Consider the following 27017-nt stretch of genomic DNA (forward strand, 5'->3'; position numbering starts at 1 on the left):
TAACTAAAAACAACATGTTTTCCATGCACCTCACTCGCTTTTCCTACTGACAAAAAATCTGGTCAACCAGTCTGATCTGCTGAACAGTGTCCAAAACCCCTCTAAAACCAGTCAAAAATGTTTATCTAGACCAGGAGACCAGCTAAGGCTGGTTTAAGCTGTTTTTTTTTAGCAGGTTTGTTAACTGAAACAAAATATGTTCATTGTTTGCTAAGATAAAGTGGTAGATCAAAGGCTTTTTTCTCTTCTGATTTGTGTGATATGTTTAAGAGCTATTACAGTTGTGCGATTAGGTGGAAATTTGCAGAAGAGATAATAAGGTTTGGTGCTCAATAAGAACAGAAATTATAGTGATGGGAGAATCTGCCCCTCTCGCAGTTAAATTGCTTTTTGGTGTGAATTTAGAAGTACAGGAGTGCTCGGGAGGGCAGAATTATTTAGCCTTACTTGGTACCAAAAGAACAGAGCAATTTAGAAGAGAACAAAGGCAACAGGCCTGAAGATAAAAAGGTGATTAGACTGAAAGGTCAATCTACACCTCCAAATCACTCCTGTGAGGGTCATGCGCTTTAACAAAGACACACTGTATAACACAAATGTATTTTTACATACAGTAAATACAGTAAAATTTAACATTATTCCCCATTTTTCAATAAAAGTGTAAAGTTCTCATAAAATACATGTATTGACACAAATTTAAATTGTACCTGTTACTTAACTGATTATATGTGTTACTGACAAAACAGGAATTCTCCTTTAAATTAAGGTAAACGTTGTGTTTTTCCACATGTGAAAATGTCATTTTAAACTGAGATGTCTGTAAAAACAAGATTTCTTTCAGGAGGGGCACCAGTTCTCTGATCCTGAAGGCTCTGATTAAGATGACGAGGATGAGGATGAAGAAGAGGACTTCTCCCATGATGAACCATCCTCAGTCTGTTCCACTGACACTAGGCAATCCACAGGAGACCTATCTGAAATTGGGCATTAATAACTCTTCCGCCCTTTTCTCTCCGTGTAGACTCACATACCATTGCTGAAGTAAACGAGCAACATGCCCCTCTCATTCATTCGATCAGTACATGTCATTCCATTTGTTTATGAGAAGTTTCACGAGTGCCGCTTCTCACTGTGCATGCGCTGTTGTAGCAAGCATGTGATTGGCTGTAGCTGTAACCAATGGAGCGATCTGCCTCGGTTGCACAGTGATTGCCAAGCACACGATTGGACGCTGCTGTAATCAGTCACAAGGGTGTAAGCACTCATAACCGTAGACGTTGTTTCACAATGTGCAGCTGCCGGAAGAGACAAAAGTATACAAATTTGTGTATTTGACTCCTATTCCAAGTCCAGATTGTTACCATGTTTATGTAACGAAAACCTTGCTAGCAACATAGTCAAATAATTTTATTATACTATTTTCCAGGACAAATAATAATTTTCCAGGACATTTAGGTATTTTTCAAATTTTCCATTACTTTTCTATGACTGGAAAACTGCATTGCAAAATTCCAGGTTTTCCAGAATGCATGGGAACCCTGTAATTGAACATATATATATATATAAACAATATATAAACAATGGTGAATGTGATTCGGAGGTTGCTTTTTCACTCTAAAGTAAAATAGGCCTTCTGTTGACATAATTTACAACTAAAACTTGTTTTTGGCGCCACTCTGTGGACATTTCACCTTTACAGCACATCCAGCTTCAGCCACTGGGGGCAGTGATTTGTATTTCGGCAAGCACAGACCAATTTCAGCAGCAGAACTTTCAACTTACTGTTGCCAAATTTAGTGTGATTCATTGTGACCAATCCAACCAGTGAAAACCAACTTAAGGCCAACAAAGACCAGCAAACCACCTATTTTCTGCTCTTTTTTTCTTTTTCTTTTCTGGAGAGTCAAAGTGATTTTAATTCTTAGATGTACCATCCAACCCAAATATGTATAATGTAACGTCTGAATAATGAGGCTGACGAGGAGATGCGGATCCAAACGCAGTTTGAGTTTATTTGAGTTTGAAAACACTAAATGAACAAAAGAACAACCCACGATGGGGAAAAGAAACATAAACTAGATAAGGTAACCACGGTAGAGACAAACAGGGAACAAGGGAGAGACGCAAACATCAGGCAAACATCGAACAACGATCGACAAAGACTGAACAAAGACACGGGGTATAAATACACAAAACTTGGGAAAAGGGGCCAATGAAAGAACAGAACTCAAACAAGATAACGAGGTGATTAACAGAAACCAAAGGCAAATTAACAAGGGCAGGTGTAAACAATGAACAGTGAACACGAACGCTAACAGAGGACTGTGGAGTTAAATAAGGGACTAAAGTGAAAACTAAGAAATACCAAGTGACAAAATCACAAACAAAGGGCAACAGAGGGACAAGACAGGGTAACCGTTACATAGCCCCCCCTTTAAAGATCGGATACCAGACGATCCTAAAAAACACACAACAAAAGACAAAAGTCCATAAGAACAACATGAGGGCACCAGGGGCAAACAGACAGTACAAGTGGGCACATAGGTAGACAGGCAGACCAGGGGGGAACCCTGGGCAGGCAGGAAGTCCGGGGGCAGACAGGCAGACCGGGGGGGCACAAGAACAAGGAGGCAGTCCAAGGGGCACAGAGGGCAGGCAGGAAGTCCGGGGGGGGCCACGAGGGGAAATGAGACAGTCCACGGGGGCGCAAAGGGAGATGCGACAGTCCACGGGGGCACAAAGGGAGATGAGACAGTCCACGGGGGCACAAGGGACAACCAGGCAGTCCATGGGGGCACAAAGGGACAGGTTTGGGAGGCCGGGGTGGTATCGACCGGGCGGGGACAGGTTTCAGTGGTCTGGGAGCTGGGTCAGGAGGCCTGGGGGAAGGCCTCAGGACGGGAACAGGGTCAGGAGGCCTGGGTGGAGGCCACCGGACAGGGACTGGGTCAGGGGGCCTGGGAAGAGGCCACAGGACTGGGACTAGGTCAGGAGGTCTGGGGAGAGGCCACAGGACAGAGGCTGGCAGAGCCGTGTGAGGCGGAGCCAAGGAGGACTTCGGAGGTGGAGCCATAGAAGACTTAGGAGGCGGTGCCAAAGGAGGCTTAGGCAGGGCCATGGCAGACTCAAGTGGTAAGGCCTTGGGCAGGTCAGGAGGCGGAACAGTGTTGGGCGGAGCCAAGGGAGGCGATGGTGTAGAAGGCTCAGAAGGCGGAGCCACTGGAGGTGGAGCCGAAGGTGGCGTGGGCGAAGAAGGCTCTGAAGACGGAGCCAATGGAGGCTTCGGAGGCGGAGCCGAGAGAGGCTCGGGAGGCTCCGGAGGAGGAATTGAAGGAGGCGGAGCTGAAGGAGGCGAGGGCGATGAAGGCTCTGGAAGACGGAGCCAATGGAGGCTTCGGAGGCGGAGCCGGGAGAGGCTCGGGAGGCTCAGGAGGTGGAGCTGAAAGAGGCTCAGGATGCGGAGCCGAGGTAGGCGGCACCGTGGGAGGCTCTAGGAGCGGAGACCAGGAAGACTCTGGAGTCTCTGGGGGTAGAGACGTAGGAGGCTCTGAGGATGGAGCCGCCAAAGGCTTGAGTGGCTTGAGAGGCGGTGCCGGAGGAGGCTCGGGAGGCGGAGCCATAGGAGGCTCTGAGGGCGGAGCCATCGAAGGCTTGAGTGGCTCGAGAGGCGAAGCCGGAGGAGTCTCGGGAGGCGGAGCCATAGGAGGCTCGGGAGGCTCTGAGGGCGGAGCCGTCGAAGGCTTGAGTGGCTCGAGAGGCGGAGCAGTAGGAGGCTCAAGAGGCTCTGGGGGCGGAGCCGTAGGGGAGCCGTAGGAGACTCGGGGGGCGGAGCCCTGGAAGGCTCGAGAGGTTCAGGAGGCGGAGCCCTGGCAGGCTCGAGAGGTTCGGGGGGCGGAGCCCTGGCAGGCTCGAGAGGCTTGAGGGGCGGATCCCTGGAAGGCTCGAGAGGCTTGAGGGGCGGAGCCCTGGCAGGCTCGAGAGGCTTGAGGGGCGGAGCCCTGGCAGGTTCGAGAGGCGGAGTTCTGGAAAGCTTGGGAGGCTCGAGAGACGGAGTCCTGGAAGACTCGAGAGACTTGAGGGGCGGAGCCCTGGAAGGCTCGAGGGACTTGAGGGGCGGAGCCCTGGTAGGCTCAAGAGGGCTGAGAGGCGGAGCCCTGGAAGGCTCGAGAGGCTTGAGAGGCAGAGCTCTGGGAAGCTCGGAGGGCGGAGCTCTGGAAAGCTCAGGAAGCTTGAGAGACGGAGCCCTGGAAGACTCGAGAGACTTGAGAGGCGGAGCCCTAGGAGGCTCGAGAGGCTTGAGGGGCGGACCCCTGGTAGGCTCGAGAGGCTTGAGGGGCGGAGCCCTGGAAGGCTCGAGAGGCGGAGCTCTGGAAAGCTCGGGAGGCGGAGCTCTGGAAAGCTCGGGAGGCGGAGCTCTGGAAAGCTTGGGAGGCTTGAGAGACGGAGCCCTGGAAGACTCGAGAGGCTTGAGAGGCGGAGCCCTAGGAGGCTCGAGAGGCTTGAGGGGCGGACCCCTGGTAGGCTCGAGAGGCTTGAGAGGCGGAGCCCTGGTAGGCTCGAGAGGCGGAGCTCTGGAAAGCTCGGGAGGCGGCGCTCTGGAAAGCTCGGGAAACTCGGATGGCTGAGCTCTGGAAAGCTCGGGAAACTCGGATGGCTGAGCTCTGGAAAGCTCGGGAAACTCGGATGGCGGAGCTCTGGAAAGCTCGGGAAACTCGGATGGCGGAGCTCTGGAAAGCTCGGGAAACTCGGATGGCTGAGCTCTGGAAAGCTCGGGAGGAGGAGCCCTGGAAGGCTCGAGAGACTTGAGAGACTTGGGAGGCGGAACCCTAGGGGGCTCGAGAGGCGCTGGCTCTTGGACGGTCACGGCCATTGGCACTGGCACTGGCTCTTGGACGGTCATGGCTACTGGCACTGGCTCTTGGACGGTCAAGGCTTCTGGCACTGGCTCTTGGACGGTCACGGCTACTGGCACTGGCTCTTGGACGGTCACGGCTACTGGCACTGGCTCTTGGACGGTCGTGGCTACAGGCGCTGGCTCAGGGACGGTCGAGGCTACAGGCGCTGGCTCAGGGACGGTCGAGGCTACAGGCGCTGGCTCAGGGACGGTCGAGGCTACAGGCGCTGGCTCAGGGACGGTCGAGGCTACAGGCGCTGGCTCAGGGACGGTCGAGGCTACAGGCACTGGCTCATTGACGTTTGAGGCTTGCGGCACTGGCTCATTGACGGTTGAGGCTGGTGGCACTGGCTCACTGACGTCTGAGGCTAGCGGCACTGGCTCACTGACGTCTGAGGCTACAGGCTCTGGCTGGATTACCGTGGTTGACGAGGGTTCGGGCTCGCTCACGGTGACATGTGTGGGCTCTAGCTCGCTCACCGTGACATGCGTGGGCTCTAGTTCGCTCACCGTGACATGCGTGGGCTCTAGCTCGCTCACCGTGGCAGGCGCGGGCCGGGAGGCGGAAGCCCGTCTTCTCTCCCTCCTCCGAGCAGACGCAGTGGGCCGCGCTGGCTCGTGGAATGCGACTGGCGTGGGGACGGGCTCGCTGACAGGGGCCGGCATGGGCCGGGAGGCGGAAGCTTGTCTTCTCCTCCTTCTCCGGGCAGACGAAGTGGACCGCGCTGGCTCGTTGACCGGCGCGAAAGGACGAACCACGGGCGAATGGAGGGTCAATTCTGCGGGAGGCGCTACGGGGTTCTCCTCGATGATGTCCACTGTTAAATGAGAACCGCAGATCTGTAGGGTCTCCTCAACGAACGCGTGAAGCGTCCAGTCGCAGCGTTGCCGGTGGCAGCCGCTCCTTCAGCCCGTCATTCAGGTTGCCTCGGAAGAAGACCACGAGGGAGTAATTAGGAAAGTCTGAAACGTTTGCCAGAGCCAGAAAGTCGTGGATGTGGTCTTCTATAGGTCGGTCCCCTTGCTTCAGGCTGAGCAGATCGTAATTCGCTCGAAAAACTGCTGGATCCATTGTGTGTTCGATCGTTCTGTAACGTCTGAATAATGAGGCTGACGAGGAGATGCGGATCCAAACGCAGTTTGAGTTTATTTGATAACCAAAACACTAAATGAACAAAAGAACAACCCACGATGGGGAAAAGAAACATAAACTAGATAAGGTAACCACGGTAGAGACAAACAGGGAACAAGGGAGAGACGCAAACATCAGGCAAACATCGAACAACGATCGACAAAGACTGAACAAAGACACGGGGTATAAATACACAAAACATGGGAAAAGGGGCCAATGAAAGAACAGAACTCAAACAAGATAACGAGGTGATTAACAGAAACCAAAGGCAAATTAACAAGGGCAGGTGTAAACAATGAACAGTGAACACGAACGCTAACAGAGGACTGTGGAGTTAAATAAGGGACTAAAGTGAAAACTAAGAAATACCAAGTGACAAAATCACAAACAAAGGGCAACAGAGGGACAAGACAGGGTAACCGTTACATATAAACACTGCAAAGTTAATAACAAGTTGTCATTGCTCAGTCACCTGTAATGGTGGTGTCCACCCTAATTTTAAATGTTTATTTTTTATTTATTTTTTTGATGTTGAAAAGTTCGGGTGCCAGACAGGTTTATGGCTGTCACAATGTAATTTAACCCAGGAGAGCATAAGAAATCCACCTGTTACATACAACAAAACAAAAATGTACACAGGATCTGAATTTTCTTCCTTTTAACACTATAATGAACTTCAAAGGGTTTAACTAACACCCCTCATATAACAAAGTCAAAAGTTAATTTGATAAAAAATTTAAAATATAAATAAATAAACGATCATTGAACAATAGTTCCAGTCCCAACTACTAATTTCTTTTTTCTTTCTTGTTCTTCTTTTTCACATTCATACAATTCATAGGATGTGAATCTGTGCAGATATGGGTCACAGTTTGAAGTAACCGGGTTTCCGCAACAGAAGACATGTCCACATTAACTCCAAATTTGTACATGTAAAAGATCACATTAAATGAGCAATTAGTAGAAGAAGGGTACAAACCAAACAAAAAGACACACACACAACAAACAAACAAAAAAACAATATTGCAGAAACTTGGGAAATTAGCTACTAAGAGCGTTCACTTCTTCCAGTAGACACACATCAAAAGTGCGGATTTGAATGGTAAGTGTGTGTGTGTGTGTGTGTGCTAAAATGTTTGTGTGAGAGAACGGCTTTGTGTTACTGACCAAGTTTGGCAGATAGCAAGGTTACTGAAGAGTGTTTTGGGACTGCAGTGGGCTCAAGGTTAATCTATATCTGACCGTGCATTCACATTTGGACGGCTTAAGAATGAAGCTGGTTCGTGAAAGTGCGTCGCCCCATTTCACGGACTCAATGATGACAGCGTGTCTGGTAGCGTCAGGCCGACAGGAAATATAAACCCCACTCCACACAGTACTCATTCTTTTCAATCCTCTCCGACAACCCTCTCACGAGTACTGCGTTCACTTGTGACGTCTCACTCCCGGTGCACTAGCCTCACCCCTATATTCGCTTCTCCCTTTAAATGACACATGCCTCCCTTTACGTCATTGAATTGACAAAGTGAAAGTAAAATAACATTTTAATTGGCATACTGAGTTTGCTCGCGCAAAGACACATCTTAACTTGCGTCCGGCATCAAGATTGGTTTGCAGCGATAGACCTTAAGGATGTGTACTTCCCTGTCTCCATCTTGTCTTGACACAGACCCTTCCTACGGTTTGCGTTCTACGGCCAGGCCCTCCCAAAGTCCTCAACTTCGGCATATCCCTGTTCCCTCACGTTTTCATGAAGGTCGCAGAGGCAGCCCTTGTCACGCTAAGGGAATTGGGCATCCGCATACTCATCTACCTCGACAACTGGCTCATCCTGGCCCACTCCTGAGAGTTACTATGGGCCCACAGGGACCAGGTGATGTGGATGATGTGGAAGACACAGTGGATGACCAGCCACCTAGGGCTTCAGGTCAACTGGGAAAAGAGCAAGCTCGCCCCAGTACAGAGCATTGCTTTACTTGGCATGGAGTTCAAGCACGCACAGTAAGTGCTGAAATGCCTCACCTTATTCAAGCCAGGCACCGAGGTTCCTCTAAAACATTTCCAGAGGCTCCTGGGGCATATGGCGTCCTCCACGGCGGTCACGCCGCTGGGGTTGATGCATATGAGACCGCTTCACCACTGGCTCCAGACTCGAGTCCCAAGATGGGCATGGCACCGCGGCACGCACCGTGTGCTCATCACCCCCGCCTGCTGCCAGACTTTCAAACCCTGGACAGACCTCTGTTTTCTCTAGACAGGAGTCCCCTTCCAGCAGGTGTTCCGACGTGTTCTGGTCACCAGAGATGCCTCCAAGCAGGGTTGGGGCACCGTGTGCAATAGGCAAGCAGCCACTGGCTCCTGAAAAGGGCCCCCGCTGCATTGGCACATCAACTGCCTAGAGTTGCTGGCTGTATTTCTTGCCCTACGGAGGTTTCTCCTACTAATTCAGGGCAAGCATGTCTTGATCCATTCAGACAGCACCGCTACTGTAGAATACATAAATCACCAGGGTGGCGTGTGCTCCTGTCACATGTCACAACTTGCCCGCCATCTCCTCCTTTGGAGCCAGTAGTGACTCAGATTGCTGTGCGCCACTCACATCCCAGGCAACCTCAATATGGCAGCGGATGCGCTGTTGCAATGCATTGGTTGGTTCACTCTCCGTCTCTGTTGCGGATATAACCGGATCCTTCTGATGGGTGTACATCCGTAAAGCTGCGGGTCCAGACGGCATTCCGGGCCGCGTCATCAGAGCGTGCGCGAACCAACTGGCTGGTGTTTTTACGGACATTTTCAACCTGTCCCTCTCCCTGTCTGTAGTCCCCACATGCTTCAAAACGTCAACCATTGTGCCTGTTCGGAAGCAAGCCAAAATCACTTGCCTAAATGACTGGCGTCCTGTTTCTCTGACCCCCATCATCAGCAAATGCTTTGAGAGGTTAATCAGAGATCACATCTGCTCTGTGTTGCCCACCTCTCTGGACCCATTGCAGTTTTCCTACCACAAGAACCGGTCCACTGATGATGCCATTGCATCTACAATACACACTGCTCACTCCCACTTGGAAAAAAGGAACACATATGTGAGAATGCTGTTTGTAGGCTACAGCTCAGCATTCAACACCATAGTGCCCTCCAAGCTTGATGAGAAACTCCGGGCACTGGGCTTAAACAGCTCGCTGTGCAGCTGGATCCTGGACTTCCTGTCAGGCAGACATCAGGTGGTTAGAATGGGCAGCAACATCTCATCACTGACCCTCAACACTGGAGCCCCGCAGGGCTGTGTTCTCAGCCCACTCCTGTATTCCCTGTACACGCATGACTGTGTGGCAACACATAGCTCCAATGCCATAATTAAGTTTGCTGACGATACGACGGTGGTAGGTCTGATCACTGACAATGATGAAACAGCCTACAGAGAGGAGGTGCACACTCTGACATGTTGCTGTCAGGAGAACAACCTCTCACCCAATGTCAGTAAGACCAAGGAGCTTGTAGTGGACTTCAGGAGGAAAGACAGAGAACACAGACCCATCACCATTAACGGAGCACCGATGGAGAGAGTCAGCAGTTTCAAGTTCCTCTGTGTCCACATTACTGAGGAACTCACATGGTCCGTCCACACTGAGGCTATAGTGAAGAAGGCTCACCAGTGCCTCTACTTCCTGAGATGGCTGAGGAAGTTTGGAATGAACCACCACATTCTCACATGGTTCTACACCAGTAATAGAATTAGCACCGCCCACAACCGCAAAGACCCGCAAAGGGTGGTGCGAACTGCCAGAAACATCATAGGAGGTGAGCTTCCCTCCCTCCAGTACATCTATAACAGGCGGTGTGTGAAAAAAAACTTGGAGGATCATCAGAGACTCCAGCCACCCGAGTCATGGGCTGCTCTTACTGATACCATCAGGCAAGCGGTATCGCAGCATCAGGACCCGCACCAGCCGATTACATGACAGCTTCTTCCCCCAAGCAATCAGACATTTGAACACTTAATCTCTCACGATCAATAATCAGCACTGCACTTTATTAATCTTATATCTCACACTGGACTGTCAAATATATTCTCCACAATATAACTACTGTATATATATTTTTTATATACTCTTATTTTTTATTTGTATTGTATGTGTATTCTATATTGTGTGTATTGTTTACTGTACATTGTATATTATTATTGTGTTGTGTAAGTATGTGTACATTTGATATGTAAATTGTGTTGTGTAAATATGTTGTTTATTGTAATTGGTATATGTCTCATCACTGTCATGACTGCTATGTTGCTCGGAACTGCACACAAGACTTTCACCTACTGTTGCACTTGTGTACATGGTAGTGTGACAATAAAGTGATTTGATTTGACAAGGTATGCTCAGCGGAGAGTGAAGGCTTCACCCCTAGTTGATCCAGCTAGTTTGGGATCGGATCGGCAAAGCACAGCATTAATCTCTAAAAAGTTTCATTCTTTAATCCAAAAGGCATGACGTTGAACTGCAATAACCCTGAAGCAGTTTTTTCCTTACTCTTGGGGTCCATCGATACCTGCCAGTCCCCATTGTTTAGGTCTATCATGGAGAAAATGGCAGCACCCGAAAGAGACTCAAGAATCTTGGCGATGTTTGGGAGAGCATCATTCTCGGTTATGGTGTTAATCTTTCGGTAGTCCACACAAAATCAAAGACTCCCATCTTTCTTTGGGACTAGGACTACAGGTGATGCCCAACCAAAATGAGATGGTTCTACTACTCCTGTTCTCAGCATCTCCTCAAGTTGTTCTCTTACTACAGCTTGTTTAAGAGGTGGCATGCGATATGGTAGTTGCTTGATGGGTACTTGATAAGTGATGTAGATGTGGTGCTGGAGAACATCCGTGCGCCCAGGCCAGAGGGTACATACTTGAAGGTTTGACTCCAGGATTTGGCGTAACTGGTGTTTTCCATCAGGGGATAAATGAGATTCCTTTACGGAAATGTCGATTAGAGTTTGATCATCTATTATGTCTGATGGGGATGACAATGTAGGCTGAGGAGGGGGAATAGAGCTCTGTAAAGTAAGACTTTTATCACAACTGTGTTACCTATTTTGGTAGATCTCAGTACCACGAGATTGTTGATGCCCCCGCTGCGCTCCTCGGCCAGCACCCACCATCGGCAGGCAGAGCGCAGCTGTTGAACGAAGGCAAACGGGCGGCTGTCTTCACTCAGCATCAGTGCTCGGAACCGCCGGTGATGCTCTTCGGGACCGTGGCCGACCCGCTGCAAGATGGATTTCTTCAGCTCAGGGTAGGTCAGGAGGTTGTCGACCGGGAGTTGTTGGGTGGACTGCTTTAATTGCTGTACAGCTTTACTTAAAGAACAAGACAGCTTTTCAGCATCATTCAAATAAACAGTCCGTTTTTGAGCGTCACTCAAACAAGCAGTCCGCTTTTCAGCTTCACACAACACAAGACTCTCCCTCAGGAAACAGACATGAAGACTCTGGTCTGCCTGTCTCTCTCCTCTCTCTGTAAACTGACCATCTTTTTATCTCCCCCTCTCACTGTGAACATAGAGATGGTAATTAGTCACAATTCAACTGGATATCTTTACTGCCTTCTCTCTCCCCAGATGGGCGCTCAGCCCTGCCCTGCTCACCACAACAATCAATCATACATCCATGCAATCAGTGCAATGCAGGAGTACCTTTACAGATCTAAACCCCACACTTTTATACATTATGGTATTTACATGGTACGTTAAAGTATACAATGGTATTACCATGGTGAAAGTGGTCTAAAAATAAGGTAATTCCATGGTACCATGTAGGGCTGGGTAAAAATATATTTTTTATGCGATTAATTACGATTTTCATTTGAACAATCTCGATATTGATTCTTAAATCCCAAGATCGATCTTTAACTCAATGTGCAACCATCCACTACAATGAGAGGAAATCGCTTATATTTGCAACCATATTTTGCACTATGCGACTAAAGTGAATATATACATATTGTCAACTAGCTGGTAAATGTTTACCAGTAATTGTGTAGTTTAGTCATAAAGTGTTCAGCTGGGAGATCCTTTCACAGCCTGTTGAGAGTAAAATGTATTCTGTGTAATGTGGGTTTAAGGACGAGAACACAACAACACATTTGTCATTGAATACGGTCTCTTTTAATACCTTTTCTGTTCTTTACAATCAGTTGTTGATCAAAAACAATCAAAAAAAATAATTTAATTCTAATCATGCTTCGCACAGATGAGGTAATTTTAGTCCTCTCTTGTTAGCATGCACTCATTTAAAGGCACTGTTTACAGACATGCTGTTTTTGTTAGAGACTTTTAAAAAGTCAAAATGTGACCAAAAGTTTTAAAGATTAATACAATTTTTCTAGTAAAATGTAATATGTTCCTTATGTACCTAGTTAAAAGGTCCACTGTATTAGCTGGGAGATCATTTATATTTGATATGTAATCAAAAGGAACATTATAAATGAAATAAACCCATAAGAATAAATATTGAATCAAATAAAATCGGAATTGAATCGAATCAAGATATTGTGAATCGGAATCGAATTGAATCGAGAAATCTGTATCAATACCCAGCCCTAGTACCATGTCTGAAAAAAGCATGGTATTACCGTGGTACTGTTATGTACTATGTGTTATATCCATAAAGTATTGCATTTCCACCAAATAACACCTAACAAGTTAGGCATATTCTATCATATGGTGCGCATCAGTCTCCTAAAAACCATCTGGGCTGTTCAGGCCATGTATCTTTAACGAAATAAACAAAGACATACATGACATCCAGTGTCAGATTCACTTTCCATCACATTTTTATACAGGTATCAAGAGTGAGCATTACATAGACATATTTCACAGATACAGGTTCCAGAGGTAGTCAAAAATAAAAATCATGATATTTTAGAAGTTGGCTAAAATCGTGTCATGACCATATATGTATGTGAATAGTTTTTTTTATCAAGTAATATTTCTGTTCACACACAAAGTGAAAATTCACAAAATCAAACCAATCAGAACATATATAATGTTGAATGAAGTGCTAAGTGAATTATTTTGGAGTAATGAGATTTCACAGTGGGTGGAGTCACCTGTGCCACAAAAATTGTCTTGTCACACCTGGTTGGGACCTGGTGAAAATATGCCCTTTGTCATACCTCTAGGGTCATTCGATCTCATTCACCCTTGTGCATATTAAAACATCTCTAATGCGGCAAGTTTGGATATTTAAAAACGTGAATGAGATTTTTAGAGCTAAAGAAGAGAAGATTTTCAGTGAATAACAGCTTAACTTACAGTCTGTTCCATTCCAAAAGCGATCGTATGTGTACAGAACACTTTAAATATAGTGTCTGAGTCACATGGACTGCTTTTGTCGTGCTTGTATTGTTTGTTTTGTACTTTTTGGAGATTGGCAGCCCAAAGAACCATTCCCTTTCACTGTATGGAAAAAAGCAGTGTGAATATTCTGTAAAACAACACCTTTTGTGTTCCTCAGCAGAAGAAAGTCATACAGGTTTTGAACAACATGAGGGGTGAATAAACAAGAACTGAATATACATTTTTGGGTGAACTATTCCTTTAAGGTCTGTTAAACAAAGGTAAACAAAAGCTCAAAAACCTTAATTGATATGTCCAGCACCAAACACACCTGCCCGCCCCAGCTCTATTACGTAGAGATCATCGGTTATTCAAAACTGAGATAAAGACCATTATAATGACAGAGCAGTTGTCTCATTTTTGCCCGATCAATATGTCATATTTCCATTCACGCCAAATTAATTCAATATGACAGTCTGCTATACAAAGCCTCTCTTTAGACATCCACTGGAAACCCTGCTGGCTGAGAGACACAGACTGGCACATCTAAGAATAAACTGCAGATAAGCAGTGTCCTCCAGCCCTACCAATCAAAGAGTCCTTGGGCCAGGCTTAACTCAGTCTGACAGGTGATGGCAACTATCAGAAACAAACTAATCAGCATTGACGGCACTTTTACTTGACCATTCACCACTCTGAACCATCACCTATCTGCCCTCTCTGAACCTCAAGTTGGGATTTTTCCACTGGGTGGCTCAATTAGTTTCCCTTTATCATAGCATGGAGGCCAGGACTTGGTGAACTGTTAAATTAAATTTGCCCCCAAAGCTATTGGTAGAATTCCCTGACACAGCGCTTAAGTGGTCTCTAATTCCCTTTCCTTGTTAATGTGCGGTTGGGTTACACTGGGGTTTGACACCTGCTGAGGTGGGAGTTTGGATGTGTCTAATCTGAGGAGACCCTCATACTTTGTGTCTTCATGTCCTTTTGAAACTTTGAAAAGTTGTGTTTAAGCAAGCTAAAAGTGAAAAGAAACCCAAAATTCTTGGTTATAAACACAATTTTCTGAATGTTTTAGAACCTGATTCAGATGTAAACAATATGCTGTCTGATTTTTATTTGGGTATGAAATATGGGTTTAAAATAACATGAGGGTGAGTAAATGATGAAAGATTTTTCACTGGGTGAACTATCCCTTTAAAGGTTAAATGCAGTAATTGCATGCAAATTGTCTTGTGTATCAAGTTAGAAATGTTCAGAATGTTACAGGTGTTAATTTCTCACCTCTGCTGAGCAGTTGTAGGTTGCGTACTTCTTCTCTGACCTGCAACTGTAGGACCTGCTGCAACACTTCCTGTCTCAGAGTCTCTTGTACAATACCCATCCTCTCCAGCTTCTCCCCATTCAACCTCAAAAGAGCACGACCTGAAAGAGAAAGAGAGAGAGAGAGGGTGAATGGGTTTGAATGACAGTTAAAATGCATTCTGAAATGGAGAGGGGATAGAAAACTGATTATATCCGGAGGAAATTTGATCAATAGCATGGAATTTGTTCAAGTTAGTTTAAATCATCCCAGCAGCCATCAAATTAATGTCATAGGTAAAGTCTTGCCAACAGAACAGGCCTGCCCAAGAACATTTATTTCAGATATCCTGTTGCATTTCTATTAACTTTCAGAACAGGAAACTCAATGACACACTTTTCATAAGACTTTAACTTCAGCTCTGTTCAAAAACCTACACAGATTTTTAAGGTATTATAGGCATGCTCTAGATGCAAAGGCTGTTCCAAAAGATAGGCAGAAACATTTTGTCACCACAAGATATTTCGTTTTGGCAAAATTGTAAGGCAGCATTGCATTTATATGCAGCATTTTGATTCGCAGGATCCCTACGTAGTAATTACTGCTCCAAACACACTAAGCAGGGCGTGTGTTGAGGTTCAGTACAACATTTGTACAGTCAGAATGCACTGCAATGTCATCAAACATAGAGTTGCAAGTTATGATGATATCAAAATCTTATGTAAATATAAATGTAATATAAAGTTTATATTTACCGATTAAATGTAGGATACGGATTCAATAGGTATGACCGATTCTTTGCGTATAAGGCAATTACAGAATGCAAAACAACCAGCTCTGGGAAAAGCTCCATTCTTAGCTTTAACTTAATTGTTAAATCTTAATTGTAAAAAACGTAATACTTAGCTTTTGACTTAATTGTCACTGTGAGGCACTGTGTATGACGCAAACAATTCCGTCTCTCTTCACCTTTAAACCAGTGTTCGAATTGAGGGGGAATGGGGGGGTCCCAGATCCCCCATATGAGTTTCGGGACCCCATATAAGGCCAAAATTATGTAACTTGGTAGGTCCAGGTTGTTACATCAAACTACATTTCTAGAAACATAAAAAAATTATATATTTATTTTCTTTTTATGTTTGCGGTGACATAACGTGACATTGTCAATTATCTGTCCTAGTTTTCATAAATAAATCCAAAAACAAATTTACATCGGAAAATCAAAAACAAGAGCCCCCAAGAGCTCAGACTCTTAAACTCTGAATATTTTGCAATAATTGTAAAATACATTGTTTATATTCTAATAATACTGTATATAACCTAAAATCAATAGTTTTATACATTTCCATAATTATTTAATTATATAATTTACCATGCTTAATGGAAGTGCTGGAATAGAGACTATTCTCTTCCTTGCACAGCATCTAGCTTTTTTTTTTTTTTTTTTTGCAAAACTGCATGAATGGCCCCTTACATCATGAGTACGATCTTGTATCGTTCCAACCGTTCAACAGACAATGCCATTGCCACAACCCTCCATCTGGCCCTCACCCACCTAGATAAAAAGGACTCATACGTTTGAATGCTGTTCATAGACTTCAACTCAGCATTCAACACAATCATTCCTCAGCACCTGATTGGAAAGCTGAACCTGCTGGGCCTGGACACCTCCCTCTGCAACTGGATCCTGGACTTCCTGACTGGGAGACCTCAGTCAGTCCGGATCGGGAACAGCATCTCCACCACCACCACACTGAGCACTGGACCCCCCAGGGCTGTGTGCTCAGTCCACTGCTGTTCACTCTGCTGACTCACGACTGTGCAGCAATGCACAGCTCGAATCACATCATCAAGATTGCCGATGACACGACCGTGGTGGGTCTCATCAGCAAGAACGACGAGTCAGCATACAGAGAGGAGGTGCAGCGGCTGACGAACTGGTGTAGAGCCAACAACCTGTCTCTGAATGTGGACAAAACAAAAGAGATGGTTGTTGACTTTAGGAGAGCACAGAGTGAACACTCTCCACTGAACATCGACGTCTCCTCTGTGGAGATCGTCAAGAGCACCAAATTCCTTGGTGTTCACCTGGCGGCGAACCTCACCTGGTCCCTCAACACCAGCTCTATTACCAAGAAAGCCCAGCAGCATCTCTACTTTCTTCGAAGGCTGAGGAAACCACATCTCCCACCCCCCATCCTCACTACATTCTATAGAGGGACTATTGAGAGCATCCTGAGCAGCTGCATCACTGCCTGGTTTGGGACTTGCACCGTTTCAGACCACAAAGCCCTGCAGAGGATAGTGAAGACAGCTGAGAAGATCATCAGGGTCTCTCTTCCCTCCATCAAAGACATTTACAAAAAAACCACACACCCCTCACACAAACTCTTCTCCCTCCTGCCATCTGGCAAGAGGTACCGAAGCATTCGGGCCCTCACGGCCAGACTGTGTAACAGCTTCTTCTCCCAAGCCATCAGACTCCTCAATACTCAGAGACTGGACTGACACACACACACACACACACACACACATACACACACACCTGAACACCATCCAATGCTTAAACCTTTTTAAAGGTCTGTCAGGGATGTGGGAGAACTTCGTGGTCTATCCTTTGAGAAATGCCACTAACTGGCATTTAATTACTTTTTCATAAGTGAGATTACTGGAGATTACTGAAACTTTCTGTAAGCTTTGGACATTCTGAAAATGTCTCATCTGAGTCAGTGGTTAGAGGCAGAACAGTTGACTTTCCTGCTTTGAGGTTGTGAAAGAGATGGTGCACGGCCGGAGCTGAATCATCTGATCAATGGGAGAACGAGATAAAGGGTAGCCGGAGGTGCCAGTTCGATAGAGAAAGACACACGCGGCAATGCTGCATGTGTATCTGTTCGTTTATGCTTTATGTTGATTTATATAATTAAAGTTAATGTTGGCTGTTCAGCCGGTTCCTGCCTTCTCCTTGCCCATGCTATAACTGTTACAGAGGTATTTCCATATAAAACAGACAGCAAGGATGGGAGATATTGAAGGGGTTGTTCCTTTTTTAAAATAGCCTTTAGTTTTTATCAAAGTCCAGCAAAAAACACTCTTGACAGCTGAGTTCAATCTGATCTCATAGAATCAAGTTACTTTACCTATATTTTTGCAAATTGCTTGTATGTGCCTCGTTTTATGGATCGTGGGAACAATGGCTTTTATACACTTTCACACCAATCATGACTGATTGACAGGTTAAAGTTTATCAGTTTATAAACACTTACTTTTAAGGCGCAAGTCTTGTAAGGTGACACATTTTAACATGCATTGCATTTCATACAGTAACCAACTAAATTCACAAGCTTATTTAAGTGTAATCAAATTGCATACTAGCTCAACTGATAGAGATTTGCTTTTTCAGTGCAAAGGATAGGGTTGAATATCCTGCACAGCCGATAGGTGAGCCAAAAGTGTCATAGAAGTACCACAAAATGACACGGTTGCTCCAACAATTAAGTTTTTCATGTCACATTTGCTTTATATGTACGCAGCCCCCGAAGTGACCTGTGCAACTTTCGCGTGCACAAGAGATACTTTCTCGTGCGCACGCAAAAGTTTCTCGTCCGCACGCGAAAGTGTGTCTTTGATTTTTTTTTGGACAGGTCACTTTGAGGGCTCCGTAGTTTTCCCACAGTTTAGCGAAGGTTCATATAAACCCCTTTATATCAATATAAATTGCCATGCAAGGTGCTAGCCTGCCATTGGGAGCAACTTGGGGTTCAGTGTCTTGCCCAAGGACACTTCAGCATGTGGAGTTGTGTGGGCCAGGAATTGAACCACCAACCCTGAGATTAGCGGCCAACACGCTCTACCACCTGAGCCACAGCAACCTTTTGAAAAATATAAGCTATTCAGTGACAAGAAATGAGTGAGTAGAATCTCACTTTTAAAGGGATAGTTCACCCAAAAATGTAATTTCTCTCATTAGTTAATCACCCTGATGATATCCCAGGTGTTTATGTAAGTGAATGGAGATTTCTCTTTTGAAGCAGACAGTCAGCATAAACGTCATCAATATGATTCCAGCTGTTATTAATGTCTTCTAAAGAGACACAAACCCTCTATTGTGAGTAAAGAAACAGATAAATACAGATCTAAACCAAAGCCAACCAAATGTACAGCATTCCTCATCCTCACTTGTAAACAATGCTGCTCTTCCCGGCTGTGGCGCACTTGCGTCAGTTCCGACGTGTTTCAAATGCCAATGTGATTATGTCACACGCGCATACCGCTGCAAACGGAAGTGTGATTTAAAAAGTGCTTAAATATATATATATATTTTAACACCAAAAGTGATCGTGTTGCTGTAGAAGACCTTAATTTAACCGCTGGAGTTGTATCGATGACATTTATGTTGACTGTATGTGATTTTTGGAGCTTCAAAAGAAAAATCTCCATTCACTTGCATTTTAAGGACAAATGAGCTAAGATATTTTTCTGTTTTCAATTTGTTCAAGTATAAAGCTCTGATTGTGGATTTATATGCAATTATCTGGCAACCCTGTCATAACTTGTGGAGGCATGTAAGGTACCAATACAAGTTCATTTAAATACATACATTTCAGGATAAATGAAACCATGTGGTGGGCCGGATCTGGCCAAAGGGCCGTAGTTTGGCCATGTCTGCTTTGTAAAGCAGGCTAAATAAATATGGTGCGCATTCAAGTCACGTCGGAATGATCATATTTATGAGTTGAATGCACATGAATGCCACCACAAAGTCATAATTACTTGGGGAGTCGATTAAAGAATCATCGAATATTGTACTTTTTTTAGGCCCACTGTATGAGTTCTGCTGTTCCTATTTGCCACAACACACACACACACACACACAAAATCGAATTCAGAACTAAACAAATTAAGGACCGATTCATATTCAACAAGCTTAAGTGTAACAATCATTCCAAACCTCTCTCCTAAAGCTATAAAGCATCAATCCCATCACAGCAGTATATCCCGAAAGTATAGCCTGATGTATAGGCTGTTAAACCAATTGCTGGTGTATTTAACTGCTAGGGGTTTATGGGGCATTATGGGGAATTATGGGGAGTTTATGGGGATTACACTTTGCTGTTGGGCTGCATTTGCTTCCCAGTCACTCACAATAAGCTGTAAAGAGCAATTAGTGCAGGGTGTGATCCTGACAAATGAGAATATTACACAGAATAATGAATATGCCAGAAACTAGCCCAAGGTGCTGTGGGAAGCACATTTTTGGACAATGTTTTGAAGATATTTTTCCTAAGATACATTGTGCATTTTTCATATTGAGATGGCGCTTCCATGATGCACATCATTGAGATGCCCATTTCATGAACCTTTCTAGTATAACACACACACACTCTAATTCAGAGCTAAACAAATTCAGGACCACAGTACTTCTGAATTCAGCCCCCCAGAAACCATTTGTCCAGGAATGCTGTTTGTCTGTTGCTTTTGTTTTCTGGCAGAGAGTGCATATAGATAAATTCTCTGTAGACTAGATTAATATGCTCTCAAAAAATGCCCTGTAGACAGTGATAGAGGTGCTGTCAAAAACAAGTTAACATAAAAAAAAGAAAAATAAAGAAAAGTACTTATTACTACTTACAAAAAACAGAGGAGCATAAAAATAAGTTGAGACCGGAATAAGTTGACTAAAAGACCTAACATTTAGTAACATCATGAGATAAATATAATAATATATATTTTTTATAATAATATATATATATATATATATATATATATATATATATATATATATATATATATATATATATATATATATATATGCTATTTATAATATTTATTGCTTAATATATATATATATATATATATATATATATATATATATATATATATATATATATATATATATATATATATTTAAGCAATATCACATGAGCAAGAGTGCAATATGGCTGTGATTACCTACGGCCAAATCACAGCATTGCTGATGTAGGGCCATATAGCACAATTGCGAGTGTGATATTGCTTATATACAACAGTTCAATGAACAAGTAAAACATTTTAAATTAGGAAAAACTGAGTACGGTCATAAAAAGAGCATTTATGCATGGAACTACTTTATTACGTTACGGATCAGAATCTGCCGTTGCTGGTTCAAAACAAATGATGCGTCCAAGCTTTCGTTAGTAATCAAAAAATGTCACTTCAGAAATAGTATCACGGCTTGTGCTGTTTCTGTGCAGTAGTTGTGTAGTAGTAGTAGTAATATGAGTGATCACGGAGCGTTGTTGTATGTAAACAATGACGGACAGGTTCAAGTCAACTGCTAATATTACACACAGAAATTATCTTTTGCCACCACCTGCTGGCTAACATATGGAATGTCAAAATTTTTTATAAAAAATAAATATAAGAGACACTTATACAGTAACTCTTAACACATATGCACTACTCTTACACTTTAGTTCAGAACAGCACGAACACAAGCGGAGTGATACACACACACAGTGAAGCGTCTGAGTGCTGATGCTGTCACACCATCAGAGCTCATGGAATGTCTCTTGCCCGATCAGATTCGAGGACAGGAACTAACTGTTGTATATTGTAAAGAGATTAAGGTAAAGGAGGAGGTGAGAACCGGCTTGACAATATAAATTATATGTAATTAAGAACTTAACCAAAAGACACAAAAACACATATATGACAGACAGCTGCCTGTAAACCCTTTCTCTCTCTCTCTCTCTCTCTCTCTCTCTCTCTCTCTCTCTCGCACCACTGTCTGCAGTCAGCCTTTATCCCTCTCGGAGGCTTGATTAGCCTAATAAGGGACAGGGTGTGTAAAATCCCAACCTGGCACCGCACTCCGCCCTGTCACACACACACACACAAATATATATATATATGTGTGGTTATGAAATCCAGTGCAATCCTTAAAACCATAAAAAATAGCACAAGCCATGTATCCATCAAATCTCTCCTGAAGCACACACTTTGCACTGATTGGCTAGACAGGAATTTAGGAACACCATACTAATACTGTGTTTGACCCCCTTTCGCCTTCAGAACTGCCTTAATTCTACGTGGCATTGATTCAACAAGGTGCTGAAAGCATTCTTTAGAAATGTTGGCCCATATTGATAGGATAGCTGCTTGCAGTTGATGGAGATTTGTGGGATGCACATCCAGGGCACGAAGCTCCCGTTCCACCACATCCCAAAGATGCTCTATTGGGTTGAGATCTGGTGACTGTGGGGGGCCATTTTAGTACAGTGAACTCATTGTCATGTTCAAGAAACCAATTTGAAATGATTCGAGCTTTGTGACATGGTGCATTATCCTGCTGGAAGTTGCCATCAGAGGATGGGTACATGGTGGCCATAAAGGGATGGACATGGTCAGAAACAATGCTCAGGTAGGCCGTGGCATTTAAACGATGCCCAATTGGCACTAAGGGGCCTAAAGTGTGCCAAGAAAACATTCCCCACACCATTACACCACCACCACCAGCCTGCACAGTGGTAACAAGGCATGATGGATCCATGTTCTCATTCTGTTTACGCCAAATTCTGACTCTACTATCTGAATGTCTCAACAGAAATCGAGACTCATCAGACCAGGCGACATTTTTCCAGTGTTCAACTGTCCAATTTTGGTGAGCTCTTGCAAATTGTAGCCTCTTTTTCCTATTTGTAGTGGAGATGAGTGGTACCCGGTGGGGTCTTCTGCTGTTGTAGCCCATCCGCCTCAAGGTTGTGCGTGTTGTGGCTTCACAAATGCTTTCCTGCATACCTCGGTTGTAACGAGTGGTTATTTCAGGCAAAGTTGCTCTTCTATCAGCTTGAATCAGTCGGACCATTCTCCTCTGACCTCTAGCATCAACAAGGCATTTTCGCCCACAGGACTGCCGCATACTGGATGTTTTTCCCTTTTCACACCATTCTTTGTTAACCCTAGAAATGGTTGTGCTTGAAAATCCCAGTTAACTGAGCAGATTGTGAAATACTCAGACCGGCCCGTCTGGCACCAACAACCATGCCACGCTCAAAATTGCTTAAATCACCTTTCTTTCCCATTCTGACATTCAGTTTGGAGTTCAGGAGATTGTCTTGACCAGGACCACACCCCTAAATGCATTGAAGCAACTGCCATGTGATTGGTTGATTAGATAATTGCATTAATGAGAAATTGAACAGGTGTTCCTAATAATCCTTTAGGTGAGTGTGTATATATATATATACTCCAAACTGAATGTCAGAATGGGAAAGAAAGGTGATTTAAGCAATTTTGAGCGTGGCATGGTTGTTGGTGCCAGACGGGCCGGTCTGAGTATTTCACAATCTGCTCAGTTACTGGGATTTTCACACACAACCATTTCTAGGGTTTACAAAGAATGGTGTGAAAAGGAAAAACATCCAGTATGCGGCAGTCCTGTGGGCTGAAAATGCCTTGTTGATGCTAGAGGTCAGAGGAGAATGGGCCGACTGATTCAAGCTGATAGAAGAGCAACTTTGCCTGAAATAACCACTCGTTACAACCGAAGTATGCAGCAAAGCATTTGTGATCCACAACACGCACAACCTTGAGGCGGATGGGCTACACCAGCAGAAGACCCCACCGGGTACCACTCATCTCCACTACAAATAGGAAAAAGAGGCTACAATTTGCAAGAGCTCACCAAAATTGGACAGTTGAAGACTGAAAAAATGTTGCCTGGTCTGATGAGTCTCGATTTCTGTTGAGACATTCAGATGGTAGAGTCAGAATTTGGCGTAAACAGAATGAGAACATGGATCCATCATGCTTTGTTACCAAAACTGGTGGTGGTGGTGTAATGGTGTGGGGGATGTTTTCTTGGCACACTTTAGGCCCCTTACTGCCAATTGGGCATCGTTTAAATGCCACGGCCTACCTGAGCATTGTTTCTGACCATGTCCATCCCTTTATGGCCACCATGTACCCATCCTCTGATGGCTACTTCCAGCAGGATAATGCACCATGTCACAAAGCTCGAATCATTTCAAATTGGTTTCTTGAACATGACAATGAGTTCACTGTACTAAAATGGCCCCCACAGTCACCAGATCTCAACCCAATAGAGCATCTTTGGGATGTGGTGGAACGGAGCTCGTGCCCTGGATGTGCATCCCACAAATCTCCATCAACTGCAAGATGCTATCCTATCAATATGGGCCAACATTTCTAAAGAATGCTTTCAGCACCTTGTTGAATCAATGCCACGTAGAATTAAGGCAGTTCTGAAGGCGAAAGGGGGTCAAACACAGTATTAGTATGGTGTTCCTAATAATCCTTTAGGTGAGTGTATATATTTGCCATAGGAACCCAGAGATAACTTTATTTTCTGTACACAGAAGCAGCTCTGTCTCGCAGAAGAGACACAGCCAATGTAAAAGTTCAATGCGACAGCATTGCTCATGCCCCGCTTATGGTGTATGTGTGAATCAGATGTTATTCTTTGAGTTTGTGTATTCTGGCAGGTGTAAGGACAAAGTTAACCATGTCATGTTCATTTGTGATCATGAACTGACCAAAAAGAATGAATGTCATACTAAATACTATAATCACATTTAAATTTATGTTAGGAAAATAGACCCAGAATATGATCCTGGCAGTATTAATTGTTACATTTACTTGAAAATCTCAAGTAGTTGCCAATTCTGTTTTGACATTTCATAGATCAGCACTTCCACAGACAGACTCCATCATACACTGAAAAAAATATTTTACGATTTTCACATTTCAATTATAAATGCCATCAAATTAAATTGAGCAATCTTCACAAAAATAGTATTTAAAGTTTTATTAATGTAATTTTGTTAAAAATTCAACGATGTAATTTTGTCATTAAAATTAAATTTGTAAATCTTAAAAATATACTCTTAAATTAATTTTTAATTTTTTATGAATTAATAGTAAAAGATAACTAAAATATTGGTCAAAATTTACTGTATATACTACTCTCATGCTTTTACTTTGTAAGACAAATATTTTTGCAATATTCATCTACCTACCTTTGTTTGGTTAATGTTTCATTTGTTTTTTTTAACTCTTTCATGTATTCCTTTATAAATAATTATTGTGTGTTTAAAAATATGAATGGAAGAGCTATGGCGAAATGTAAGATACTGTATGCTTTATTTTTGTTTGTGAGTTGTATGTTCTGCATGTGAAGTTATTTGATTTTGCTCTTCCCAATAATAAATGAAAATGATAATAAAACATTTGGTGAAAAAAAACTTGAAAATGTCTTGATGCAGTGTCAGAATGTCTAGGTTACTGTTGTAACCTCCATTCCCTGATGGAGGGAACGAGGCGTTGTGTCGAATGAAGCAACACTAGGGGTCTTTATTGATTGCCTCGGTTACCTCTGAACTTGAAAAAAGACCAATGAGAAATTGGCAGACAGAATTTGCATGTCCCTCCCCTGGACATACGGGTATGAAAGGAGGGAATCGGGCATCTGTTTAGTCAGGTTTTGCACTGAGGAGCCAAGAATAAGGTTCGGCCATTACAGTGATTTGGTTCAGTGTCGTGGCCGGGGGGACACAATGTCTCGCTCCCTCCGTCAGGGAACGGAGGTTACAACATTAACCTAGACATTCCCCACCTGTCGCTCACTCAACGTTCCGTGCATGCACTGAACACAGCAATTATAAGGCTGGGTCTACCTCCTTCTGAGGCAGCGCTTGCAGGTTCACTACCTGGTCCCTTAAGGGGGTCATAGGAACCTTGGGCGTGTAGCCCAGTTGAGGTCTTAGGACGACATGGGTGTCTGCCGGACCGAACTCCAGGCAAGTGTCGCTGACAGAGAATGCTTGCAGGTCCCCAACCCTCTTGATGAAAGCAAGCACAATCAGGAGGGCCGTCTTCTGGGAGAGGGCTCTGAGCTCGACTGATTCTAGGGGACCATGGATATATCCTATGAGGGGAACAGGCATGGCCTGGGAGGGTTCAGCCTCCGGGCACCTCTAAGGAACCTAATGATCAGATCGTGCTTCCCTTTGGACTTACCGTCCACTGCGTCGTGGTGAGACGATACAGCGGCTACATAAACCTTCAAGGTGGAGGGGGACAGCCTCCCCTCCAGCCTCTCCTACAGAAAAAAAGAGCACTGACCCGACTGCGCATCTCTGCGGGTCTTCAGATCAGGAAGAACACCAATTTGTGAACAAGCACCACTTCAGGGTGTAAAGTTGCATGGTAGAGGGAGCTATGGCTTGGTTGATCGTGTCTACAACAGCAGGTGGTAGACCACTTAGCTCTTCCGCATCCCATCCAGGGGCCAGTTGTGGAGGTTCCAGAGGTCTGGGTTTAGATGCCAGGTAGTGCCCCGTCCCTGAGAAAGAAGGTCCTTCCTCAGGGGAATTCGCCAGGGAGGGTGTGTGAGATCTGAGAAGCGCATCCACTGCCAAGTTGAGGTTGCCTGGGATATGAGTGACGTGCAACGACCTGAGTCGCTGTTGGTTCCAAAGGAGGAGATGGCGGGTGAGTTGCAACATGTGACGAGAGCGCACGCTGCCTTGGTGATTTATGTACGCTATCGGGGTGGTGCTGTCTGAACAAATCAAGATGTGCTTGCCACGAAGTAGTGGGAGAAACCTCTGCAGGGTAAGAATTACAGCCAGCAACTCTAGGCAGTTGATGTTCCAACCCAGCCGGGGTCCCGTCCAGGCACCAGTGGCTGCATGCCCATTGCACACAGCACCACAACCCTGTTTGGAGGTGTCTGTGGTGTCCAGAACACGTCGGGACACCTGCTGTAGGGGGACTCCTGTCTGCAGAAAACAGATGTCTGTCCAAGGATTGAAAATCTGGCGGCAGACGGGGGTGATGAACACACGGTATGTGCCGTGGCGCCATGCCCATCTCGGGACTCGAGTCTAAAGCCAGTGCTGAAGTGGTCTCATATGCATCAACCCCAGCAGCATGACCACCGCGGAGGATTCCATATGCCCCAGGAGCCTCTGTAATTGTTTTAGAGGAACCGCTGTGTCTGGCATGAACAAGGTGAGGCATTTCAGCACCGACTGTGTGCGCTCGTTGGTGAGGTGAACTGTCATTAAGATACGTCTGAGTTGCCTGAGCACCTGGCGCACAGAGACTCCAGAGAGTGAGCTAGAATCAGCCAGTTATTGAGGAAATCAAGTACGTGGATATCCACTTCCCTTAGCGGGGCAACGGCGGCCTCTGTGATCTTCGTGAAGATGCGAGGGGACAGGAAATTGCCGAAGGGGAGGACCTGGTACTGGTACGTCAGGCCACGAGCCATAGGATGGGTCTGTGCCGAGGTAAAAGTGAGATGTGAAAGTACACATCCTTCAGGTCTGCCGCTGCAAGAGATTTCCCTCCCGG

The 27017-nt window shown here is 44.8% G+C and overlaps 1 protein-coding gene across 1 annotated transcript in view; it reads right to left on the reverse strand.

Annotated features, from left to right (window-relative positions):
• Nucleotides 1-27017, reverse strand: part of LOC127629008 (sterile alpha motif domain-containing protein 10-like) — a 128538-nt gene that overhangs the window by 16607 nt on the left and 84914 nt on the right. Inside the window, exon 4 of the mRNA XM_052106016.1 lies at nt 14639-14779. Coding sequence (XP_051961976.1) covers nt 14639-14779 — 141 coding nt within the window. The remainder of the gene's footprint in view (nt 1-14638; nt 14780-27017) is intronic.

The sequence above is a fragment of the Xyrauchen texanus genome, chromosome 35, assembly GCF_025860055.1.
Source record: "Xyrauchen texanus isolate HMW12.3.18 chromosome 35, RBS_HiC_50CHRs, whole genome shotgun sequence".
Classification (NCBI taxonomy): domain Eukaryota; kingdom Metazoa; phylum Chordata; class Actinopteri; order Cypriniformes; family Catostomidae; genus Xyrauchen; species Xyrauchen texanus.